Here is a 27,631-nt window from a genome sequence, read left to right on the forward strand (position 1 = left end):
ACCGTGAAAGTAGTGTAGTGCAGAATTGTAAAAAGTGGTCTGGTCATTAAGGGGGTTTAAGCTAGGGGAGCTGAGCTGGGTAAAATTTGATTAGCATGTTGTTTGGGTCTTTTTTTTGTACTTTTCTTCTTTATTCTGCAAAATGAATCACATGGACATTGGACTAAATACCGATACTGAAAACCACTTACCTGGCAAGAATGTGAGAGAACCAATAAAACAGATATATGTACTTTTAAGATCAAATAATTTCTGGTGTCTTCTGATAATCTGCCAAAAAAAGTAAATATAAACCGCATGTCAATACAATACATATGAATTTAAGTATGGTATATACAGTAGGTAAATGAATGAATGATTAGCAAAGGCAAAAAAAGTTCTCAGAATCAGATCAGAGGCACTTCTGATTAAGCACATATTGAAGTCCAAAATTAAAGAAACATTAAGGCTTCAGTGAAGGTACAGGTACGACAGTAATCCATGTGTCTTCATAGTTTCACCAAGGAAGAACTACACTTTTGTAAGAAGCCAATACTGGCCTTCCCTGACAAGCCAACAAATCCCAAAGAGCATACAAAACGAAATATATACTGTACATAGACGCTGAAGCGGTGTACTAATAATATTTAGGGTCCATTCACACGTCCACAAAAGGGTCCGTACCCGTTCCGCAATTTTGCGGAACGGGTGCGGACCCATTCATTCTTTATGGGCCCGGATGTGAAGCGGAGATTACACTATGTGCTCTCCGCTTCCGCATTTGCGGAGCGCGGCCCCGAACTTCCGGGTTTCGGCCCCGAACTTCCGGTCCGCAGCTCCGCAAAAGATAGAACATGTCCTATTCTTGTCCGCAGCTGCGAACAAGAATAGGCATTTCTATAGGGGGTGCCGGCCAAGCAGTGTTGAGGATCCGCAATTTGCGTGTCCACAACACACCACAGACGTGCGACTGGACCCTAAGGGGTTTGACACCCAGGACCCCTACAGATCAGCTGTTTGAGAAGGCAGCAGCGCATGGAGGCAAATTACACCAAATTAACCCTAACACTTATCACTAAATAAATAAAACTCACAACTACTTTATAGAATAAAATGGCAGTAGTGTTTTATTATGAGTAACCATTAGAGATGAGCGAATAGAATCCCACAAAATGGAATTCGATCCGAATTTCAGGCTAAATTCGATTTGCCTAGAAGCCGAATTTCCTTGTGCTTTGTTTCAGCGAATCATTTTAACCTGAAATAGTATAAAAAAAAATAATTAAAACTTACCTCCTCCATTTGCTCACTACAGGACGACAGCCTCCATCTTACTTGAAGATCTCGGACGAAATCCTGTGCAGCGCGAGATTACATCATCACACTGGCCAGCGTGATGACGTCATACGTCACCACGCCAGTCGGCGTGATGACGTAATCTCGTGCCGTACAGGATTTCGGGCGAGATCTTCCAGCAAGATGGCAGCGGCCGGCCCGTCGCAAGCAAATGGAGGCAGTAAGTTTGATTTTAAAAAAATGTTATTGTTCATTTTACAGTCAGATTCAGTGATCATGTATGAACGTAGCATCTGCGGGGTACAATGACGGGGGCGGCGCTATTGCAGCTCCCTGTCATTGCACCCGCTACTTACAAAAAAAATAAAATCATCACGAAGCAAATTTTTGAGATATTCGGCGAATCAGCTGAATCGAACTTTTAAGAAATTCGCTCATATCTGCTAACCATAGAATCATAACATTAAATAAATCAAATGAATCAATTAAATAATTAAAACCATTAAACCATATCAATATATAGAGCAATATTAAACCATCCATATAAACCAAGATCCACTCAGCATCAGCTGACCGATACAGCCCTACTAAAGCAATGTGATGAAGAAAGGTTAAAATTAGGGGACTGAGGGCGGGCGCCAATCAAATCTTCTTTAACTGGCCCTGAAGTGGCAGCAAACCTGTGAATATAAAGGGAAGAAGTTTCCCGCCGTGAGGGTGAAAAAAAATCAGAACCCTGGAAATCTCCCCCAGCAACGGATAACGACCAATCACTGGCTGTGCTCGATTTGCTGAAGCTCTTCTTCTGCAGGCCACCAGACCCAGCACAAACCGGAAAAAGCTGGATTTCTAAAATTCACTTGAGGTAAACCTGTAAAATAAAGGTGGGAAGACAGACGGGCGGGGGGGGGGGGGGGGGGGGGCGGGGAGAGAGGGAGAACAAGCAAAACAGGAAAGGCAAGCAAAACAGGAAAGGGAAGTGGATGTTATTGTCCATCTGGGGACAAACGATCTGGCTTGCAATGAGGTTTCAAAAGTGAAAGAAGCTTTTCATACACTTGGAAAGGATATACGGGAGGTTGCATCAACTGTTTCATTCTCTGCAGTTTAGCCAATGCATAACCTTCAGCATGACAGGAAGATGCACATTAAGTGAGTGGTGTCGGAACCAAGGGTTTGGCTTTGTGTCTCATGTTAGCTCTTGTTGGAATGGAAAAGAACTGTACAAGAAAGATGGTTTGCATCTTTCTCTCAAAGGAATGAATGTCCTCGGTGAACAGTTCCAAGTATTTGCTAAGGAGCATTTAAACTAGGAAAGGGGGGCAAAAGAGTGATAATCCAGCAGTCCGACTGCCCCCCGGAACAATGCCAGAAGATGCCAGTAGCACAAAGGTTAAGAAATGACAATCTCAGATTCTTATCTACAAATGCTCGCAGTTTAGGGAATAAGATCAATGAACTTGAGGCTATAATGGCATCTGAGAATATAGATGTAGTGGCTGTTACTGAGACGTGGTTCAAGGGGAGTAATGACTGGGATATATCAATACCAGGGTTCTCTCTATACAGGAAAGACAGAGAAGGCAAGAAGGGGGAGGGGTGGCCCTGTATGTGAAAGACAGCATAAAATCTAATTTTATACAACTTAGCGAGAACAATTTAGAGTCAGTTTGGGTTACCTTGCAGCTTGATAATCATAAGGTAACTCGAGTAGGTGTGATATATAGACCACCTAGCCAAGTCAAAGAATTAGATGATCTACTAGTTGAGGAAATAGCTAAAATGACATTGAAGGGGGAAGTTATCATTATGGGAGACTTCAATCTTCCTGATGTAAACTGGAAAACCAAAACAGCTAGTTCTGCCAGGAGTACAGATATTCTAAATTACCTACTGGGATTATCTCTACAACAAGTAGTTGAGGAGCCAACCCGGAAGGAGGCCATTTTAGATTTAGTATTCACAAATGGGAATTTGGTATATGATATTACTGTAGGGGAAAGCTCGGGATCTAGTGATCACCAGTCAGTGTGGTTTACTATAAGTACAGTGACTGAGTCACACCACACAAAAACAAAAGTTTTATATTTTAGAAAAACTGACTTTTCTAAAATTAGATTAGTGGTATACGAGTCCCTATCAGATTGGAACAGTTTCATTGGAGTCCAGAAGAAATGGGACTACTTAAAAAAGGCACTATTGAAGGCAACAGAAAAACTGCATTAGGCTTGTCAGTAAAAGTAAAATAAAGGAAGAGACCACTGTGGTACTCAGCAGAAGTGGCCAAAATCATTAAAAACAAAAAGATTGCATTTAGTAATTATAAAAAAAAAAAAAACGAGCATGACAGGCTAATTTACAAGATTAGGCAGAGAGAGGCCAAACAAGTTATAAGAGCTTCTAAAGCACAGGCAGAAGAGAAATTAGCTCAGTCAGGGAAAAAATGCAATAAGGCATTCTTCAGATACATAAATGAAAAAAGGAAACTAAAACAAGGAATTACAAAATTAAAAACAAAAGAAGGAAGGTATATGGAAGAAGATAAAGAACTAGCTGACTGCCTCAATGAATACTTCTGTTCAGTCTTTACGAAGGAAAAGGACCTCAGTTAGGAAAGAAGACTAATGAATCTTTTGATGCATGTGTCTTTACAGAGGAAGAGGTTCTAAGTCAGCTGTCTAAAATCAATACAAATAAGTCACAGGGGCCTGATGGGATACACCCAAAGCTATTAAAAGAGCTCAGCGGTGAACTAGCAAAACCATTAACAGATTTATTTAACCAATCACTGGCAACAGGAGTCGTCCCAGAAGATTGGAAATTAGCAAATGTTGTGCCCATTCACAAGAAAGGTAGTAGGGAGGAATCGGGCAACTATAGGCCAGTAAGCCTGACATCAATAGTGGGGAAATGAATGGAAACCATACTTAAGGAGAGGATTGTGGAACATCTAAAATTCCATGGATTGAAAGATGAAAAACAGCATGGGTTTACTTCAGGGAGATCATGTCAAACTAATCTTATTGATTTTTTTGATTGGGTGACTAAAACAATAGATGGCGGAGGTGCAGTAGACATCGCTTATCTAGACTTCAGTAAGGCTTTCGATACTGTCCCACACAGAAGGCTTATCAATAAATTGCAGTCTTTGGGCTTGGACTCCCATATTGTTGAATGGATTAGGCAGTGGCTGAGGGACAGGCAACAGAGGGTTGTAGTCAATGGAGTATATTCAGACCAAGGTCTTGTTACCAGTGGGGTACCTCAGGGATCTGTTCCGGGACCCATATTGTTTTTTTTTTTTTGTTTTTTTTTCAAAAATTTATTGGGAAAACTACAAAACATTTACAGTAGAAATTTTTACAATCTCTCAATTCTTAGTGACCCGACTAATTATATATAGATATAAATATATTCAACTCATCTTTTCGTTACATTTAGAAAACCCTCCCCTCCCTCCCCCCTAGTCTGTGGTGCGTCAAAGTAGGACCCTTATAAATGAAACAACTTGACCTCAGCTAGTCAATCCTCCAACCACCCCATATTGTTTAATATATTTATCTGCGAAATTGCAGAAGGCCTCGATGGTAAGGTGTGTCTTTTTGCTGATGACACAAATATTTGTAACAGGGTTGATGTTCCTGGAGGGATAAACCAAATGGAAAAGGATTTAGGAAAACTAGAGGAATGGTCAAAAATCTGGCAACTAAAATTTAATGTGGATAAGTGCAAAATAATGCACCTTGGGCGTAAAAACCCAAGCAGAATATAAAATCAGTGATACAGTCCTAACCTCAGTATCTGAGGAAAGGGATTTAGGGGTCATTATTTCAGAAGACTTAAAGGTAGGCAGACAATGTCATAGAGCAGCAGGAAATGCTAGCAGAATGCTTGGGTGTATAGGGAGAGGCATTACTAGTAAAAAGAGGGAGGTGCTCATGCCGCTCTACAGAGCACTAGTGAGACCTCATTTGGAGTATTGTGCTCAGTACTGGAGACCATATCTCCAGAAGGATATTGATACTTTGGAGAGAGTTCAGAGAAGAGCTACTAAACTGGTACATGGATTGCAGGATAAAACTTACCAGGAAAGATTAAAGGACCTTAACATGTATAGCTTGGAAGAAAGACGAGACAGAGGGGATGTGATAGAAACTTTTAAATACATAAAGGGAATCAACAAGGTTTTAAATTAGCGGGGCAAAGGTTTAAAAGTAATATCAGGAAGTATTACTTTACTGAGAGAGTAGTGGATGCATGGAATAGCATTTCTGCAGAAGTGGTAGCTGCAAATACAGTGAAGGAGTTTAAGCATGCATGGGATAGGCATAAGGCCATCCTTCATATAAGATAGGGCCAGGGGCTATCCATAGTACTTAGTATATTGGGCAGACTAGATGGGCCAAATGGTTCTTATCTGCCGACACATTCTATGTTTCTATGTTTCTGTATGGGCTGTCTACCCAACTCGGGCCATCCTCCGCCAAAACCCCTCCTTAGTTTTTTTTCTGTATGAAGAGGCTCGGTGCTTCATAAGCGCCACAGTCTCTTCCTAGGCCATATGACATTGTTCACATGGTCTAGGTGCAGCTCTGTCCCATCTGAATGATTGGGGCTGAGCTGCAATACCAAGAGCAGTGCTATCAAATTGACAACACTGTGCTTGGAAAGGAGCAAAGAGGCTGCGGCGCTCACTGGGACATCGCGGCCCCCTCAAACAGCTGATTGGTAGGGGTGCCAGGAGTCGGACCCCCACCATCTCAAAACTCTCTGAGTACAGATGTCATAGATGTTACCTGCAGTCCTATGTAACACCCCACATAACAGTGAACTATTGTGTTATGTGGGGTGTTACATAGGACTGCCTGGAACATCTACTACATTATCTGTACACAGAAAGCTATCACTGTTATCTGGGCTGTTACATAGGACTGCAGGTGACAAATAAAAATTTTAGTTGCCAAATTTAAAATACATATGATTATGATAACAAAAGACTTGGAGGTGAAGATGAGACACAGGTCACAGTAGTGAGCCAGCTCTACATATAGGGGAATACAGCACCACATACCTGTCACATCCAGTGACATCTCCTGTCATGTAGATCTTCTCTTTCCTCTTCTCCTCCGTTTGACCCAGACCGCCATGACTAATTCTTTCAGCCACATCTCGTCTCTACAGAGTTTGTTACACAGACACGTTAGAGTTCTCATAATCGGGGCAATTTTTCAAGCTGGTGCAAAGTAGAACTGGCTTAGTTGCCCATATCAACCAATCAGATTCCACCTTTCATTTTCCAAAGGAGCTGTCAAAAATGAAAGGAGGAATCTGATTGGTAGCTATGGGCAACTAAGCCAGTTCTACTTTACATCAGTTTTATAAATTACCCCAAAGATCCCTGTAGTGTCTACAGAAGTTATAAAGTCCCCCAGAGTTCCCCCAGTAATAATAACACCCTATATTGTGCTCCAGGTAATAATGCCTGTATAGTGTCCCCAAAAATAATGCCCCTAATAGAAACACCCCAACACTACCCCATATAGTAATTTCCCCCACACTACCCCCATATAGTAATTTCCCACACACTGCTCCATATAGTAATTTCCCCCGCACTGCTCCATATAGTAATTTCCCCCACACTGCCCCATATAGTAATTTCCCCCACACTGCCCCATATAGTAATTTCCCCCACACTGCCCCATATAGTAATTTCCCCCACACTGCTCCATATAGTAATTTCTGCCACACTGCCCTATATAGTAATTTCCCACACACTACCCCCATATAGTAATTTCCCACACACTGCTCCATATAGTAATTTCCACCACACTGCCCCATATAGTAATTTCCCCCACACTGCCCTATATAGTAATTTCCCCCACATTGCCCTATATAGTAATTTCCCCCACACTGCCCTATATAGTAATTTCCCCCACACTGCTACCATATAGTAATTTCCCCACACTGCTCCATATAGTAATTTCCCCCACACTGCCCCATATAATTTCCCCCACACTACCCCATATAATAATTTCCCCCCACACTGCCCCATATAGTAATTTCCCCCACACTTCTCTATATAGTAATTTCCCCACACTGCTCCATATAGTAATTTCCCCCACACTGCCCCATATAGTTATTTCCCCCACACTGCCCCATAGAGTAATTTCCCCCACACTGCCCCATAGAGTAATTTCCCCCACACTGCCCTATATAGTAATTTCCCCCACACTGCCCTATATAGTAATTTCCCCCACACTGCCCCATATAGTAATTTCCCCCACACTGCCCCATATAGTAATTTCCCCCCACACTGCCCCATATAGTAATTTCCCCCACACTGCCCCATATAGTAATTTCCCCCACACTGCCCCATATAGAAATTTTCCCCACTCTGTCCCATATAGCAATTTAGCCCACACTTCTCCATATATTAATTTCCTCCACACTGCCCCTATGGTAACTTCCCCCACACTGCCCCATATGGTAATTTTCCCCACACTGCCCACATATAGTAATTTCCCCCACACTGCCCCATATAGTAATTTCCCCCACACTGATCCCATATGGTAATTTCCCCCACACCGCCCCCATACGGTAATATCCTCCACACTGCTCCCATATGGTAATTTCCCCCACATTGCCCCATATAGTAATTTTCCCCACATTGCCCCATATAGTAATTTTCCCCACTCTGCTCCATATAGTAATTTCCCCCACACTGCCCCATATAGTAATTTCCCCCACACTGCCCCATACAGTAATTATCCCCACACTGCCCCACATAGTAATTTCCCCCACACTGCCCCATACAGTAATTTCCCCCATGCTGCCCCATATAGTAATTTCCCTCACACTGCCTCCCATGTAGTAATTCCCCCCACACTGTTCCCCATGTAGTAGTTTGCCCCCAAAGTAATTTGCCCCACACACTGCCCCCCATTAAGTAATTTGCCCCGACACTGCCACCCATTAAGTAATTTGCCCCCACACTGCGCTTCATTAAGTAATTTGCCCCCACACTGCCCCCCATAGTATTAATTTCGCCACACTGCCCCCACATTATAAATTTCTCCACACTGCCCCCACAGTATTAATTGTCCCCCACACTGCCCCCACAGTATTAATTTCCCCCCACTAGTAATTTTCCCCCATGTAGTAGTTTGCCCCCCACTGTCCCTTTAGTAATATTCTCCTGTGCCCCCCAGTAATGTCCCCCAAAGTTGGCACACAAAATAAATAAATAAAAGCTAATACTTACCTGTGTCCCAGTCGGCGCTCACTCGTAGATGGTGCAGATGGTGTAGATGGTGCATGACATCATCACACCTGCCTGCGCCGGGATTTTACTCACTGCATAGGATTCAGGCCTACTAGGCCTGAAGCCTATAGCGGTGATCGGGAGGCAGGGAACTATGCACTCCAGTGCCCCACCGTAGTTTGTAGGCGTTTGGGTTGGCGTTGGGCCCCCCAGTGATGCTGGGCCTGGGGCTACAGACCCAAACACCCGAATTATAATCCACCACTGCCCCCAAGCTAGGCGCTCTGAGGGGCCTGAACAATCTCGCAGCTTTCCCTAGGTCAAGTGACATTACGTTCATTGATCACATGGCTTAGGCGCAGCTTAGCCCCATAGAAGTGAATAGGACTTTGCTGTGATACCAAGTACAGCCCGCTATACAATGTACGGCACTGTGAGCAGGGAGAAGGCCGCAGAGCTCATATGAGCGCCGATGTCTTCTCAAACAGCTGATCGGCGGGGGTCCCGGGTGTTGGATCCCCACTAATCAGATTACCTATCCACAGGATCCTCCAGAGGCAGTACTGCACTTTGTATTGGCTCTTTTCCTCTGATCGAGGGATGTACAAACTTGAAAACTCTCAGAGTGAAGAAAACATTTTCATCTAACTGAAAAGTTAAGGGGGCCCTTTACACAGGCCCATAATACCGCAGATAATCGTTAAAGATCGTTTACAGAAACGCTTGTTATCTGGTGGAGTAAATGTGCCACTGATTACCTGATGAACAAGCGAAACGCTCATTCATCAGGTAATAGATCATTCATGTTGTCACAAAAATGATCAATTGCCGGTAGTAGATCGTGCCGTTTAAACAGCATCTGCTGCCGGTTAACAACTAGTCAGTATATGTAAATGCAGGGCTTTTTTTCTGGCGGAACGCACCGGAACATCGCAGGCTGCAATGTATCATAGGGGAGGGACTGGGAGGAGGAGCTGGGGGCCGGTGCGTTCACTGTACAGTTATAAAATGTGCAATTCAATTAATAATGATTCATGCTGCCCCCTCTGTAGTATAACATTCAATATATCCTACTCACAGGGCTACTGTTATATCGTAATGCAGGCCGGCCGGGCAGACGAGCGGCAGCGTGACTGACTGATGTCACGTGCCTGCCCGGCCTACTTTATGAATGAAGCAGGCGGCGCAGGCACGTGACGTCAGTCACGCTGCCGCTCGTCTGCCCGGCCGGCCTGCATTACGATATAACAGTAGCCCTGTGAGTAGGATATATTGAATGTTATACTACAGAGGGGGCAGCATGAATGATTATTAATTGAATTACACATTTTATAACTGTACTGGAGCGGCAACGGGGGGTCTGTGGATGACACTGTTAAGGGGTGGGGGGGGGTCTGTGGATGGCACTGTTATGGGGTGGGGGGGTCTGTGGATGGCACTGTTATAGGATGGGGGGGTCTGTGGATGGCACTGTTATAGGATGGGGGGGCCTGTGGATAGCACTGTTATAGGACCATGCCATCCACAGATCCCCCATAACAGTGCCATCCACAGATCCTCCACCCCATAACAGTGCCATCCCCAGATCCCCCATTAACTGTGCCATCCCCAGATCCCCCATTAACAGTGCCATCCCCAGATCCCCCATTAACAGTGCCATCCCCATCTGGGGGGTTTCTTTGCTGGGCTGGACTTTTATAACCCCCCCCCTCCCCCCCCAAAAATTTTTTTACTTGCATCCCTGTTCTCTAAAGGGGCGGTTTTAGGGGGCGGTCTTAGGGGTGGGTAGGGGTGTCGCCAGGGGATGAGGGTGAGTTCCACCACCTTTTCTCTGAGAAAAAAAGCCCTGTGTAAATGTAGTGGTCTCCTTCACTGATGAGCAGACGCTTGTCTGGTAGGACGCTTCCTTCCCAACAGAGATAAGGTATAACGGAAAGATTTCCTCCTTTTCTGTGTTTTTAACCCGCACCTGGTTTTGGCTCACAATAAGGGGTCCATTCACACGTCCGTAGTGCATTGTGGCTCCGCAATATACCCGGCCGTCACCCCCATAGAATTGCCTATTCTTGGCCGCGGACAAGAATAGGACATGTTCTAATTTTTTCCGGAGCCGCGGACCGGAAGATCGGCGGCGTGCTCTGGAAATGCGGAGAACATAGTGTGCTCTTCGCATCCACTCTGTCCCCATAGAGAATGAATGGGTCCGCACCCATTCCGCAATTTGTGGAACGGATGCGGACCCATTATTACGGACGTGTGAATGGAGCCTTACTGATGCAAACAACTGATCAAACACTGACATGTGAAAGTAGGCTATGAAGAGTCATGTCTCCTCATCGTTTACTCACCATTGATGCACATTCTGGTCTAACTGATCTCTCACTGGCACTCCATGAATCCATGATTGACAACCAAAATTCCTAAGAAAATGAGTAATATGCAGAGTTTGAATAATTTTACATAATGCATACACTCAGCGATTGTGAAATGTCAAGTTATGGTAGATAAACTAGGAATCACTTATCACCATAATTGTCAGATTCCTTTCATAGTGTCCAATATTGCTAACAATACAGATTATTATGATATTCAGGGGCTGTAATTGTCTGTAATTTCTGGAAGTTTTTGTTATTACTAAAGGGCTTTTACCATCTGCCTAGTACTTTCATACATACCATTACAGGTACAGGTTACTGCTGATCTAATGGTTCCTCTCCTAGCAGCAAGAATTATAACAAATTAAGTCTACTATCTAGCCAGATACCGCCGTTCACCGCTGGAGCCCATTGACTATAATGGATTCCGACACGAGTGATTGAATATATCGGGTCAATACAGAGATCTCTCCCATCATCTGTTTATCCCCAGGACTGTGACTGTGACGAGGGGACATCCTCTGCATCTGGAGGAAAGAAGGTTTGTACACAAACATAGAAGAGGATTCTTTACGGTAAGAGCAGTGAGACTATGGAACTCTCTGCCTGAGGAGGTGGTGATGGTGAGTTCACTAAAAGAGTTCAAGAGGGGCCTGGATGTATTTCTGGAGTGTAATAATACAAGCATAGAAGAGTTTGCACAACTCTACCCACGCACTGTTAGACAAACCTAGTCCCTTGCAGGTTTATGTAAAATCCACTCTGCTGGAGATCAGTTCTACATATATTCCTGGGGAGATCTAATAACTATGTATAAATATGCATAAATTTCCATAATCCAACATTTTCCATAATGGAAAAATAAAAAAATGTACGATTAACCATTTTTTGGGGTCACCATGCTCCTAAAAAATAAATTAATAAAAGAAATTAAAAGTCATATGTAGCCCATTATGGTACCAATAAAAACTACAGATTATCTCACAAAAAACGAGCCCTCACATAGCTGGGTGTTAAAATACAAAAATACTGACCTGGCATTTCATTTTTAATGCACATTGAACACCATAAAAAAAAATCAAAAAAAGGGGAAAATTGTTTTATTTTTTTCAATTTCACCCCTTTTACCTTGTTTAACAAGTTATGGCTCTTAGAAAGTGGGGAGGAAAAACATAAATACAAAAATCAAAACTAGTCTGATCTTTAAAGGGAGTCTGTCACCTGATTTTCACCAATATAACTAACAACACTGCCCCATAGAATATTGAAAACGCTTTCCAAGCTTCCCTGTGTGTACTGTGTGTCTTTATTTCATGTCCAGGAAAAGCACTTTTATTCTGCTGGAAAATGGCTGCCAGGTGCCCAGCTGGAAGTGAAATTAAAAACAGCTCTCACTCCTGACTCGATTCCTAACAGCTATATCTTCTGATATAATGCTTTGGTTCTGGTATAGTTTGAAAGGTCGGAATGCCAGCTTTCAAACAAGGTCAAGTTCATATTTCTAGCTGCGTCCAATACCAAGAAAGCAGCACTCCCCTCTTCAGTCTGGTTTGCGTTGGGCACTTGGGAGCAGTTCTCCAGCCGAATAAAAGTGCTTTTCCTGGACATGGAATACAGACACTTAGTACACATAGGTATGTTTAGACTGCATTCACAACCTTCTGTGGGGCAGTGCTGTTAGTTATATTAGTAAAAAATGACCTGACAGACTCCCTTTAACCACCTAACTGTTTTGCCTGAGCTCCGCTTAGCTGTGGAAAAAGTAGCTAACTGTTCTGCTCCACCTGGGCTTGGGCAGAAAGTGGAGGGGGGGGGGGGCTGCTTTAGATGCGGATATCTCCTGAATGGTAGCAGCTAGAAACATGCTGGTCTTGTTTGAAAGCTGACATTTCATATAAGACCAAAAAGACCAAGGCAACAGAGGAGAAATCACTGTTAGAAAACGAGTTGTGCGTAATCGTGGGTAAAACCTGCTTTTACTTTCACTTTCAGCAGCATTCACTGCATCCCGATTTCTATCAGTGATATCTTCCCCTGTACTGAATATATTGCTGTCATTCTGGTATTGTCTGAAATCTTGGAATGTCAGCTTTCAAACAGTACCATATCTCTAGCTGGTAACCAGAGATATGAGCAGATAAAGCAGTCCGTCCGTCCCCTCCCGTTCAGTCTGGAGAAGAATGAGGGAGCAGCACACAGCTGCAGGAGGAGAGATAAATTGTAAATTTATATATATATATATATATATATATATATATATATAAATGTGGCATTATCATCAGTGTAGTAACCCACACAATAAATTATGTTAGTTATACCACACAGTGAACACCATAAAAAAATTACAGAAAATATTTTTTTCCCTAAAAATAAAATAATAAAAGTTATTTAATACACTATATATACCCCAAAATGGTTCCTAAAAAACCTACAATTAATCCTGCAAAAATAAAAAAACATTTTAGAAGATAAAATTAAAACGTTATGACGTTCTTAAGGCTAAAATTAATGATGTCACCAAGGGGTTAAAAATGCAATAGTGTCCCCTGAGTTGTGCGGTACCAACAAGATTCACTGCAGACACACAATAAAAAAGTTACATTTTTGGGAGGGTTTTTCCAATTTTAAAGGACTATTAGAAGGTTAAGGGGGTATATATATATCTCAACTTTGTAAACAAAGAAAGAGGGACACATTGTGTGGAGCACAATTTTTTTTCTGCACTAGGCCATGCCTCTAACTCCGCCCCAATACAAAACTATACACCTAATCCCACGCAGTCCCCTTAATGCCCCACATAGTAATTATTCCCCCTTCATGCCACCGCACAGTATTTATGCCCACAGTGTGCATTCTTCACAGAATTATGCCCAGCTGTGCCCCAGTAATATGCCCACATTATGCCACCCAGTTATATGTCCACATGGTGCCCCCCAGTAAGAGCACACATTGTGCCACCAAGTAATATGCCCACGTTGTGCCACCCAGTAATATGCCGACATTGTGCCACCAAGTAATATGCGCACATTGTGCCCCCAGTAATATGCCCACATTGTGCCCCTCCCAGAACACCACATACTTACCTTCTTCCTAGCAGGACATCGGCTGCTCTAGTCTGTTCCTCCCCCCACACAGACCAGAGGTGTGGAGAGCCAGCAGGGGGGAAGGAATGATGAAGCAGGGAGCCGATGACTGCTCTCTGCTTCATTATGGCAACTGTCTCTGCTCCCTATGGACGTAGGGTTGGCACCCTGCCGGTAATTTTTTGTGTTAATTGACAGTATTTTCTTGTGCGTCCACTGTGGAGCGCTCATTAGTACAACCTTTACTGCCCCCTACCTATTGCCCCCCCCTGTTAATTAAAAAAACAAATAATCACTCACCTCCTCCATTGGTTCGCTGGGGGGGCACTAACCGGGGGAATTAATTCTGGGGTTCACTAATGGGGGCATTACTATTACTGGGGGCACTAATGTGGACAGTATTAATTCTGGGGGGCACTAATGGGAGCATTACTATTACTGGGGGCATTATTATTTTCTGGGCGGCAGTAATCGGGGTATTAATATTATTGGGAGCCACAGTATAATAGCGACTTAACACCCTGTGTTAAGCCACGCCCCCACAACCCCACCCCCTTTGGGTGTGGCTTAACTTGGCCAATATTTTTAGTTGGGGAAGGTAGCAACCCTATATGGACGCAGAGACAGCTGCCAGAAAGTGGAACATACCTCCCCCGTATCGGGATAGCCACTGCATCATATTAATATAATGGCCCCCTCTTTATTATTAATGTAATGTCCCCCTCTTTATTATTAATATAATGACCCCTCTTTATTATTAATATAATGTCCCCCTCTTTATTATTAATATAATGGCCCCCTCTTTATTATTAATATAATGGCCCCCTCTTTATTATTAATGTAATGACCCCTCTTTATTATTAATGTATTGGCCCCCTCTTTATTATTAATGTATTGGCCCCCTCTTTATTATTAATGTACTGGTCCCCCTCTTTATTATTAATGTACTGGTCCCCCTCTTTATTATTAATGTACTGGTCCCCCTCTTTATTATTAATGTACTGGTCCCCCTCTTTATTATTAATGTACTGGTCCCTCTTTATTATTAATATAATGGCCCCCTCTTTATTATTAATGTACTGGTCCCTCTTTATTATTAATATAATGGCCCCCTCTTTAATAACAAAGAGGGGGCCATTATATTAATAACAAAAAGGGGGCTATTATATTAATAATAAATAGGGGGCTATTATAGTAATAATAAAGAGGGGGCTATTATATTAAAGGGGTTATCCCATCTTAGAGAATGGGGGCATATCGCAAGGATATGCCCCCATTGTCTGATAGGTGCCACCGCTGGGACCCGCACCTACAAGGAGAACGGAGCAGAGAAAGTGGGGGAGGGCGCACTGCGCATGCGTAGCCGCCCTCCGTTCATTTCTATGGAGCCGCCTAAAAAAGCAGAGCCCTGGCTCGGCTAATTCCGTCGGCCCCATAGAAATGAATGGGAGCGTTGGCTGCGCATGTGCGGTGCACTCCCATTCACTTCAATGGGAGAGGTGGGGAGCTGTGCCTTGTGGTGGTCGGACCCTGGGAAACCCGGGGTCCTCCAGCCACAACTCTCCCCGACTCCGTTCTCGTTGTAGGTGCGGGTCCCAGAGGTAGGACCCGCACCTATCAGACAATGGGGGCATATCCTTGCAATATGCCCCCATTGTCTAAGATGGGATAACCCCTTTAATAACAAAGAGGGGGCTGTTATATTAATAATAAAGAGGGGGCTATTATATTAATAATAAAGAGGGGGCTATTATATTAATAAAGAGGGGGCTATTATATTAATAACAAATAGGGGGCCATTATATTAATAAAGAGGGGGCTATTATATTAATAATAAAGAGGGGGTCATTATATTAATAACAAAGAGGGGTCATTATATTAATAATAAAGAGGGGGCCATTATATTAATAATAAAGAGGGGGCCATTATATTAATAACAAAGAGGGGTCATTATATTAATAACAAAGAGGGGTCATGATATTAATAATAAAGAGGGGGCTATTATATTAATAATAAAGAGGGGGTCATTATATTAATAATAAAGAGGGGGTCATTATATTAATAACAAAGAGGGGTCATTATATTAATAATAAAGAGGGGTCATTATATTAATAATAAAGAGGGGGCCATTATATTAATAATAAAGAGGGGGCCATTATATTAATAATAAAGAGGGGGCCATTATATTATTAAGGAGGGGTCATTATATTAATAACAAAGAGGGGTCATTATATTAATAATAAAGAGGGGTCATTATATTAATAATAAAGAGGGGGGCCATTATAATATACAGGAGGAAATAATATTATGAGGAATGGGGGACTATCTGGCTCTAGCCCAGTATTGGGGGGCAGCAGGATGACAGTGTTGAGACACCAGGAAGGAGAGGATGAGAGTAAAGTGAGGAACCTAAAAAAAAATCTGTGAAACTCTGCAGAGACGAGAAGCGGCTGAAAGAAGGTGTCATGGTGGTCTTATCTCTGAATGAAGACGTCGAGGAGAGTCTACATCACAGGAGATGTCACTGGATGTAACAGGTATGGGGCGGTATTATACTGTAATAATAATGTCCATGCACATATCTGTTTCACGGTAGGGTTGGGGGAGGAGATTGAGAATATGGCCCACACTGCCGCATTCGGCCTCAGACTTTAGGTCACACTGTGTGTATTCTGAATTCTGGGGGCCTACACCCATCTACTACATTATCTGTACTCAGAGTTATCACTGTGTTATCTGTGGTGTTACATAGGACTGCTAGTGATCTACTACAGTATCTGTTAAAAGGGGCGTGCCTGTAGGGGGGGGGGCGCAATTTTTGGCTTGCCCCGGGTGCTGGCAACCCACGCTAGGCCACTGTGTTTTGTGGTCCGCAAATTACGGATCTGCAAAAAAAAAATAAAAAATGATGACGTTCTGTATGGCATCCGTTTTTTTTTTTTTGCGGATCCATTGTAACAATGCCCAACCTTGTCCGCAAAACAGGGCTAAGGAACGGACTTACGGACGATGTGCTGTCCACATTTTTTGCGGACCTATTGAAATGAATAAGTCTGCATCCTATCCACAAAACAAACAGAACGGACACAGAAACTAAATACTTTTGTGTGAATGTAGCCTAAGACGCACAAGTAACTGACTCCTGCAGGGGAAGAGTGAGTCACAGTTGTGGTCAGAGGGTGCACAGAGCAACACAACTTGCATTCTAACTACTTCTTCCTTTATTCTGACTTTTAGCATTAGATCTCACTACATCTCCTCATACATACTCACACCATGCACACTAGAATAATGTATTTTCTAAGCAAAATGATACTCACCATTATGAAGGTGTTTTCGGAGTCTCTTACTTTTACTTTCAGTTTGCTGTGAAGTAAACAAAGTGTCATTTCCTGATGTTGTCACTAGATGGCGCAATGGCGAAGCATATAGAAACTAAAACTCCAACTTTTATCAATATAGGTGGAACTATAACCTTGTTCTTTTCTTTTCTTTTTTATCTTTGTATATATTTTCTTTTTTCGCTGTCATACTGTATTTTTCTCTTGGGAATTTTATCATCCCTCATTCATAACAAATCATATAGACCAGAATAAGGTATATTTGAGGAAACTGTTAATAATCTTGATAATGCGTCTTTACTATAATAATATTATCCACTTTGCTGTTTGTCTCATACTGTAAAGACAAACATATAGTTTCTTCCATCTGCAATGTTTAGCAGGTGGAACTGCTTTTTTTTTGTCCTCTATTATCTTTGATTGATACTAAACCAATAAAATCTATTGAAACAGAAAGTTAGCCTATGTCCAACAGGGTAGATGATTTAACAAATGACCAAGTCTATTATAGAAACATCAGGTGGCTGAGGTAATTTCTAGGCACAGAAACACGCCAGCCAGTATCCTCCTTCACCAGAACCCAGCTTCTTCATGTCACTGCAGCGGCCCCCATCATCGATCACCTTGCAGCATCTTGCTGCTGCATACCTCCCAACTTTTGAAAATGGCAAAGAGGGACAATATGTGCGGCGCTCATTACTGCCCTTTTTTTCATACTAGGCCACTCCTCTAACTCCGCCCAAAGCAGAATTACTGTAGCAAGAAAATCCCAGCGGGCGCTTGATCTTTAATTCATGTATCCTTTATTTCATCTCCGTAACAATGTAACAATGGCATCCATTGGCCTGTCCAGCCTTCGTCGGCGAAGGCTGGACAGGCCGAAATGCATCCATTGTTACATTGTTACAGAGATGAAATAAAGGATACATGAATTAAAGATCAAGCGCCCGATGGGATTTTCTTGCTACTTTGTGGATTTCTCCCTTTCCGTGTGGGCGTCCCACGAGGTTGAAAGTGCTGACCACTCTTGACTACAAAGCAGAATTACTGACTCTGTCACAACTGCAGCAGCTGGGAATTGGCTAGGTGAGTATACGATCCTTTATATTTTTACAGCATGCGGAGCCCTTAAGGCAATTTTTTCTCTTGCGCTTCAATAGCCATTTAAATATTAGCACGTAATTCATGGGATTAATTGTCAAGGCTGATTTCAGCCTGTAATTGTGGGAGGGGCGGAGGCTCTATACATTTCTACTCATTCATCCTTCCACACGGGCGTCTTCCGTCACAGTCCTGTCACAGTCGCGTCACAATCAGGCTTCAGGCTAGGTAATTTTGTGCTGTCGGCACTCCAGCTGCCCACCCTTCTCCTTCAGGGAGCCTCCGGTTTTCTCCCCTTCCCTTCAACAACCGCTACCCGAGCGGTCATCCCATCAGTGCTGAGGGATTCATTTTCTCCTCTTGTGCAGTCTAGGCAACGCATCCGGTTGCAACCACGTCGGAGGAGGGGGGTCGGCTGGTGCAACGCTCACGGCACTCCCGAGGCTGGTGAGACACCGCTCTCAGCTTCATTCTTTGCCCGGCGTGGGTCACGTGTACCGCACGATCACGGATTTAGAAATAATTCAGCCCTGTTTTACGGCTTTCTGAATCGGGATAAAAAATAAATTAAAAAAAGACATGCTTTACAGTGTATCTCATTTTGTTATTAGGGGATAATTGCTGCTTGTGCGGGACATTTATCATTATAAGATGGGTTCTTGTACCAGTTAATCCTGCATGCCATACCTTCTCATGTATTCAATTTTTTATTTAATTGTAGACATATTGTTTGTTTGTTGTTTATCTACGGTTTACTTCCGGTTGTGCATGACACCTACCCAGGCCAAGTTTTAACAGAAATACCACGCCTGCTCACGCCAAATAGACCACTTTTCATCATCCAAGGTTTGCAATCTATCATTCAGATGCCATTCACATCATCTAGCACATGGATTATCGCTTGTCGTCTCGATCTACGCTATCTGTCGCTCAATCACGCCACGCTTCTCTCATAGATATATGTTGCCTGCTCACGTTATTCTAATCAAATTTTCTATTACCAATGTCTGCTGCCTGTTTTAGTTATTCAGGCGGTGTTTTCTTTCAATGTCCATAACCTGTTTTCATTATTCAGGCTACGTTTTGTCATATCCATGTTTACCGCCTGTTTACGTTATTTAGGCCACGTTTCTTCATACAGTCCTGATCAAAAGTTTAAGACCACTTGAAAAATCATATTTTACATTGTTAGATCTTAACAAGGTTCCAAGTAGAGCTCCAACATGCAACAAGAAGAAATGAGATTGTGACAAAACATTTTTTGAGCATTTAATTAATTGAAAATAACGATTCAACTGAAACAGGCTGTTTTTCAGCTGACCCAAATTGTAGGACCACATGCCTTTAAAAGGCCAAATCTGTGCAAAGATGTGGATTTATTGTTATTTTCTGTCAGGTAGTCACACGTTATGATCGCAAAGGCAAACTCTCCCTTTTTGAATGTGGTCGGGTTGTTTAACTGCATAAGCAGGGTCTCTCACAGTGCGCCATCGCTGCTGAGGTGGGGCGCAGTAAGACAGTCATTTGGAATTTCCTAAATGATCCTGAGGGTTATGGAACAAAAAAGTCAAGTGGAAGACCCAAAAAAAATTCATCAGCACTGAGCCGGAGGATCCAATTGGCTGTCCGTCAAGACACTGGACAATCCTCAACCCAAATTAAGGCCCTTACTGGTGCTGACTGCAGCCCCATAACCATCACATGGCATCTGAGACTGAAGGGCTTCAAAAACAAAAAACGTCTTCAAAGACCTCGTCTCCTTGAACGCCACAGAACTACTCGTTTGGACTTTGCAAGAGAGCACCAAAAATGGGACATTCTAAAGGTGGAAGAAAGTTTTATTCTCTGATGAGAAAAAATGTAACCTTGATGGTCCTAATGGTTTCCAACGTTACTGGCATGACAAGCAGATCCCATCTGAGATGTTTTCTATGCGCCACAGTGGAGGGGGGTGCTTTTTCCTTCAGTGGAACAATGGAGCTTCAGGAAGTGCAGGGGCGTCAAACGGCCGCTGGCTATGTCCAGATGTTGCAGAGAGCATTCCTCATGACTGAGGGCCCTCGTCTGTGTGGTAACAACTGAGTTTTTCAATAGGACAATGCTACAGTACACAATGCCCGCAGGACAAGGGACTTCTTCCAGGAGAATAACATCACTCTTTTGGCCCATCCTGTGTGTTCCCCTGATCTAAATCCAATTGAGAACCTTTGGGAATGGATGGCAAGGGAAGTTTACAAAAATGGACAACAGTTCCAGACAGTAGATGGCCTTCGTGCGACCGTCTTCACCACTTGGAGAAATGTTCCCACTCACCTCATGGAAACACTTGCATCAAGCATGCCAAAACAAATTTTTGAAGTGATAAACAATAACGGCGGAGCTACTCATTACTAATGTTCATGTTTGGAAGTTGGATTTCTGTTTTGGGGTGTTTAGTTTTTTTTGGGGAGGTGTGGTCCTAAACTTTTGATCAGCTGAAAAACAGCCTGTTTCAGTTTATTCGTTGTTTTTATTAAATTAAATGCTCAAACAATGTTTTATCTCACTCCCATTTCTTCTTGTTGCATGTTGAAGCTCTACTTGGAACCTTGTTAAGATCCAGCCATGCTAAGTATGATTTTTTGCCATTTTTCAAGTGGTCTTAAACTTTTGATCAGGACTGTATCTATGTCATCCGCCTGTTTACGTTATTCAGGCCGTGTTTTCTTTCAATGTCCATAGCCTGTTTATGTTATTCAGGCTACGTTTTGTCATATCCATGTTTACCGCCTGTTTACGTTATGCAGGCCATGTTGTCTTTCAATGTCTATAGCCTGTTTATGTTACTCAGACCACGTTTCGTCATATCTATGTCTCACGCCTGTCTACGTCATTCAGTTTCAGGTTTTCCTTATCTCTTGTCTACCGCCTGTTTACGTTATTCAGGCCGTGTTTTCTTTTAATGTCTATAGCCTGTTTACGTTACTCAGGCCACGTTTCGTCATATCTATGTCTCACGCCTGTCTACATCATTCAGTTCATGTTTTCCTTATCTTGTCTACCGCCTGTTTACGTTATTGAGGCCGTGTTTTCTTTCAATGTCTATAGCCTGTTTTCGGTATTCAGGTCAGGTTCATCATATCTATGTCTCCCGCCTGTTCACGCTGTTCAGGCCATGTTTCCTCATCTCTTGTCTACCGCCTGTCTAAGTTATTCAGGCCACGTCTCCTCATCTCAATGGTTTCCTTCAAGTTGTCTGTAAGGTCACATGTCTCGCTTGTCGGTCACTCCCGCCATCAACTGTCTATTCCGCCAGGCCACCCTCTAAATTCTAATGCTTATCTCATTTAAGCTTCGGTCACGGTATCGCCGTCACGATACAATCCAGGACCAGGGTCCTTATTCCAAGTATTGCTCGCCAGGTTTTGGATATCAGGTATTTAACCTCTCTCCACTAGGGTCTACCACATTCACGGGTCACCATTCCCAGTGTACCACACCATATCCGCTTCATCTCCTTTCACCAGGTGGCATAAACACCCTGCCACAGAATAACCTCTAGGCACAAAACACAGGCTGCTGGTGGTGGAATCCAGAGGTTTAGCAGCCAGCATACCTGCACCTCCTCTCCCAGTCGCTTCCATGTCCCAGTCAACATCCCCAGGTAGGGTCCTTAACATGACTGATGTATCTCCGTCCCACTTCGTGACAGATAGCATCAAAAGAGATATCTTGGAAGGGAAAGATGTAAACCTAGCCGCCATTCTAATAGCCATCCACGATACAGTAGAAAATAAAACAATTGCTTGCGAAAACATTTCCATAGTTCTCAAATCCAGAGATGCCCGACTGAACAAAAATTATCTATCCCAGAGTTTGTATTGGCATTTAGTCTATTCAGGGATATTATCTGTTCAGCCCACCCGAGAGATGGGAGGACCTGGATCTATACCTGGATAGGGTCACTGACTTGGGGCATAAGTATGGAGGACACGCCTTCTATGATTACCACCGTTATTTTTCAGTAAAAGCCGTGGCAGCTCTCGCCCAGTTCCATCGGGTCACCAATTGGGGATCCCTGAATATGGAACTCTTCTGCCGTCATTTCGCCGGGCTAAAAGCTCCAGCGCACGCTTCATGTCAGTCGATTCTTTATTCCTCAGAATGGTGTCCGAATTTTAGTCATTCGGTGGCCCAAAGTAGATCATCGGCAGGCCCCTCAGGGTTCCAACAATGGCAAAACACTGGCACAAATAAATTGGGTCCTCCCATAGTCTTCTTAGGTAGCAGCCAGGTCTGCAATAACTATAATATGGCAACATGTAATTACAACCAATGCAGAGCGCTCCACGTCTGTTCCACCTTCTTCAGAGCTCACCCCCTTTCGGTTTGCCCTCATAGAACCTCCAGGAATAAATGACTGGGCAGAGTTAACATAGACCTGCTGGTAATACTCCTTCATGACCACCATAACCCTCACCATGTACAATTCTTGCTAGATGGTTTCACGGAGGGTTTTCATACTGGTCTCATTACCCTTCCTCAGTCCACCTGGGAAGGTCACAACCTTATGTCAGCAGTCAATGATGCCATGTCAATTAATTTCTTAATTCAGGCAGAAGTGGAAAAAGGTTTCCTTATTGGTCCTTACTCCACGGTTCCTTTTGATTATTGGAGAATCAATCCTATCGGCATTGTTACTAAAATATTCTCAAATAAAAAACGTTTGATCTACAATCTCTCAGCTCCTCATGGTTCAGATATTCCTAGCCTCAACTCTTTAGTCCCCTCTAAAGAATTCTCCATGAAATCCTCCTCACTTCACAAGGCTATATATTACTTATCCTTTTGGCAGGTAAAGGGGCATGATTGTCCAAAGCAGACATTGCGGATGCTTTCAAGCTGCTGCCTATCAACTAACAGCTTTGGAAATTTTATGGAATAAAATGGGAAGGTCTCTACTACTTCGCAAACCGCTTAACATTCGGTTCTAAGAGCAGTCCTTGGCTATTTGACCAGTTTGCACAGACCCTACATTGTATTCTGGTAAACCACAGCGAATGCCCAATGGTCATTCATTATTTAGTTGATTTTCTGTTGATAGAATAACCCGGCATTAAACCCTGTAAACTTAATAATCTCCTCCAAGTATTCGCAAGTCTTAACATTCCGGTCGCCCCATCCAAAATAGAAGGGCCCTCGACGGTAGTTACATTCCTAGGTATAGTCCTAGACACAGGAAAAATGGAAGCAATACTGCCAGAAGAGAAGCTTATCAAAATCAAGGAGATTATCTCCAAATTTGTGGGTTCCAGAATTCTCATGAAACAGGAGTTATAATCCCTGCTAGGCATGCTAAAATTTGCAACTAGAATCATGCCCCAAGGTAAGGTCTTCATGTCCAGATTATTGGATCTACTTCCGGCAGCCACAGAGCAGGACTCCCCTGTATTTCTGGATTCCCAAGCAATGGCCGACTTGGCCATGTGGAATACCTTCCTGACCAACTGGAACAGGATCTCCTTATTCATTCCCCAATGGAGTCCCACATCTCCTACGGTTTTCTCAGACGCAGCCGCCTCCAGAGGTTTCGCAGCCATATATAAAAACCAGTGGTTCGCAGGCCATTGGCCCCCAGAATTCTATTCACTCAATGAGTACCTCAGATCCTCCCCGTTATTAGAGATCTATCCAATTGTAGCTGCTGCTCAAGTCTGGGGTAGGCAATGGGCCAATTCTCTAGTGACATTCATCACGGACAACCAGGCAGTGGTGGAGATCATTACCAAGGGCAGGTCAAAGTCCTCTTATGTCATGCCCTTCGTTCACAAATTAGTCTGGTTTTCCTTACATTATAACTTCCAAGTGTCATGCAGACATATCCAAGGCATTCAGAACTTAGCTGCTCATGCATTATCACGCTTTCTTTTCCATAATTTTTTCCAGATCATGCCAGATCAGAACAAACGGGATTATCCCCTCCAGGCTTCAATACTATGCGCATGGATTAGGACACTTAATATCAACAGCCAAATCCCTTGTGCAAAGGTCGCTATCTGCCAACATGGCCAGAAACTACAAGACTGGCTGAAACATCTTCAAAAAAATTTCCCTTCTCGATCCAAGGAACGACACAGATAAGACCACTTATTTAATGGCTTTTCTGACTTATTGTCATAAACACCTTAAGCTTGCTTACAATTAAATTAAATTATACTTGGCTGGGGTACAATATTATTCAATGTTGAAAGATCCAGGTAATAGGCCAATCTTCACTTCCCCTGCAATCAAGGCAACTCTTAGAGGTATTCAAAAAAGCAGTAGAAACACCACTCCAAGCAGACAACCAGTTTCAGGGGAACTTTTTAGGAAACTCTCCAACTCCCTAGACGGTAATCCTTTTGGGCTCCAACCCAGCACGGTTATTAAGGCTGCGAATGTATCTAGGTTTCTATAGGTTTCTACAACCAGGGGAATTCACCGGTTCCTCTCCCAAATCCATAGGTTTAAGTAGGAGCCAACTAGTATGGAATCACGAACCATTACATTTTATATTTGCCGTCAAATAAAACATCACAAACAGGGCCCCCCTATAAAGTTAAATATTTTCAAACTTTCAACAAATGGTGCCCTGTCCAAGTTTTAAATAAGTTGTTAGTAACCTTGGGTAATTCCTCCCCTGATAGCCCGTTACTGCCTTTCAAAACCAAGCCCCTTACGACAGCACGGTTCATATCCCACATCCGCATTTTAGCAACTGGGTTGGGTTTTGACCCCAAAACCGTATCAGGGCACTCATTTTGCATCGGGGCCACCTCCGTGGCTTCCAAGCACAATGTGCCCTGCCATACCATCCGTAAAATGGGTCGCTGGCAATCGTTAGCTTTACCACGTACATTCCTAACCCACACAATGAAATTTCTGAAGCTTTCTGTAATTTAGCCTTATAAATTGCTTGTATTTAATAAAATCCTAAGCTACCCTGCTTGGCTTCTTTTGCCCCTTATAGGCCTACCCACGTTCATGACTATGGGCACAATCCAAGCCATTCAGTTAAGTCAGCAGGATGTGGATAGTTCAACTATTTCATCCCCATCATGTCAAGTTCAGTATCTGTAGCCATGACCACAATAGATATTATAAGATAGAAATTGGACCAAATAATGAAGTTATACAGGTAGAAACCATACAGACATTTTAGTAAGGAGCAATTTAGTAAATGAATGCACATTTATGCACTAATTCCCCAGTTCAAAAAAAGGGACATTTAAGGATTAAAGAGGGACTTGGGTCCAAAAGATGGACACTTGGGAGGTATGCTGCTGCCTACTTTAGTCTGGTTTCCTGGCTCAAATAGCTATGAGAGCCCTGGTCCAAGGCCAAAGCACATCAGCACGAAGCTGACTAGGTCTCCAGGAAATGAAGAGTCTGAGCCACCTCAGGCAGCAGGCTACTACTGAAAAACATGTGTTGGTGCAATTTACAATGGGGTGGGTAATACTTACATGTAGCTGTACAGAATGAACAGAATTAATGTTACAAGTGGGCCCTATGTATCCCATTATGATAATGTATATATATATATATATATATATATATATATATCTATACAGTACAGACCAAAAGTTTGGACACACCTTCTCATTCAAAGAGTTTTCTTTATTTTCATGACTATGAAAATTGTAGATTCACACTGAAGGCATCAAAACTATGAATTAACACATGTGGAATTATATACATAACAAAAAAGTGTGAAACAACTGAAAATATGTCATATTCTAGGTTCTTCAAAGTAGCCATCTTTCGCTTTGATTACTGCTTTGCACACTCTTGGCATTCTCTTGATGAGCTTCAAAAGGTAGTCACCTGAAATGGTCTTCTAACAGTCTCGAAGGAGTTCCCAGAGATGCTTAGCACTTGTTGGCCCTTTTGCCTTTCACTCTGCGGTCCAGCTCACCCCAAACCATCTTGATTGGGTTCAGGTCCGGTGACTGTGGAGGCCAGGTCATCTGGCGCAGCACCCCATCACTCTCCTTCATGGTCAAATAGCCCTTACACAGCCTGGAGGTGTGTTGGGGTCATTGTCCTGTTGAAAAATAAATGATGGTCCAACTAAACGCAAACCGGATGGAATAGCATGCCGCTGCAAGATACTGTGGTAGCCATGCTGGTTCAGTATGCCTTCAATTTTGAATAAATCCCCAACAGTGTCACCAGCAAAGCATCCCCGCACCATCACACCTCCTCCTCCATGCTTCACGGTGGGAACCAGGCATGTAGAGTCCATCCGTTCACCTTTTCTGCGTCGCACAAAGACACGGTGGTTGGAACCAAAGATCTCAAATTTGGACTCATCAGACCAAAGCACAGATTTCCACTGGTCTAATGTCCATTCCTTGTGTTCTTTAGCCCAAACAAGTCTCTTCTGCTTGTTGCCTGTCCTTAGCAGTGGTTTCCTAGCAAATATTCTACCATGAAGGCCTGATTCACACAGTCTCCTCTTAACAGTTGTTCTAGAGATGTGTGGGCTGCTAGAACTCTGTGTGGCATTGACCTGGTCTCTAATATGAGCTGCTGTTAACCTGCGATTTTTATGAGGCTGGTGACTCGGATGAACATATCCTCCGCAGCAGAGGTGACTCTTGGTCTTCCTTTCCCGGGGATGTCCGCATGTGAGCCAGTTTCTTTGTAGCGCTTGATGGTTTTTGTGACTGCACTTGGGGAGACTTTCAAAGTTTTCCCAATTTTTCAGACTGACTGACCTTCATTTCTTAAAGTAATGATGGCCACTCGTTTTTCTTTACTTAGCTGCTTTTTTCTTGCCATAATACTAATTCTAACAGTCTATTCAGTAGGACTATCAGCTGTGTATCCACCTGACTTCTCCACAATGCAACTGATGGTCCCAACCCCATTTATAAGGCAAGAAATCCCACTTATTAAACCTGACATGGCACAACTGTGAAGTGAAAACCATTTCAGGTGACTACCTCTTGAAGCTCATCAAGAGAATACCAAGAGTGTGCAAAGCAGTAATCAAAGCAAAAGGGTGGCTACTTTGAAGAACCTAGAATATGACATATTTTCAGTTGTTTCACACTTTTTTGTTATGTATATAATTCCACATGTGTTAATTCATAGTTTTGATGCCTTCAGTGTAAAGAAAACACTTTGAATGAGAAGGTGTGTCCAAACTTTTGGTCTGTACTACATATA

The 27,631-nt window shown here is 43.0% G+C and overlaps 1 protein-coding gene across 1 annotated transcript in view; it reads right to left on the reverse strand.

Annotated features, from left to right (window-relative positions):
• LOC122927774 overlaps positions 1–27,631 on the reverse strand; it is a 104,642-nt gene that overhangs the window by 43,180 nt on the left and 33,831 nt on the right. Inside the window, exons 3-5 of the mRNA XM_044279958.1 lie at positions 17,315–17,360; positions 10,885–10,956; positions 192–270 (exon numbers count right to left, since the gene is read on the reverse strand). Coding sequence (XP_044135893.1) covers positions 192–270; positions 10,885–10,956; positions 17,315–17,317 — 154 coding nt within the window. The 5' untranslated portion in view covers positions 17,318–17,360. The remainder of the gene's footprint in view (positions 1–191; positions 271–10,884; positions 10,957–17,314; positions 17,361–27,631) is intronic.

This window comes from Bufo gargarizans, chromosome 2 (genome assembly GCF_014858855.1).
Source record: "Bufo gargarizans isolate SCDJY-AF-19 chromosome 2, ASM1485885v1, whole genome shotgun sequence".
Lineage (NCBI taxonomy): Eukaryota > Metazoa > Chordata > Amphibia > Anura > Bufonidae > Bufo > Bufo gargarizans.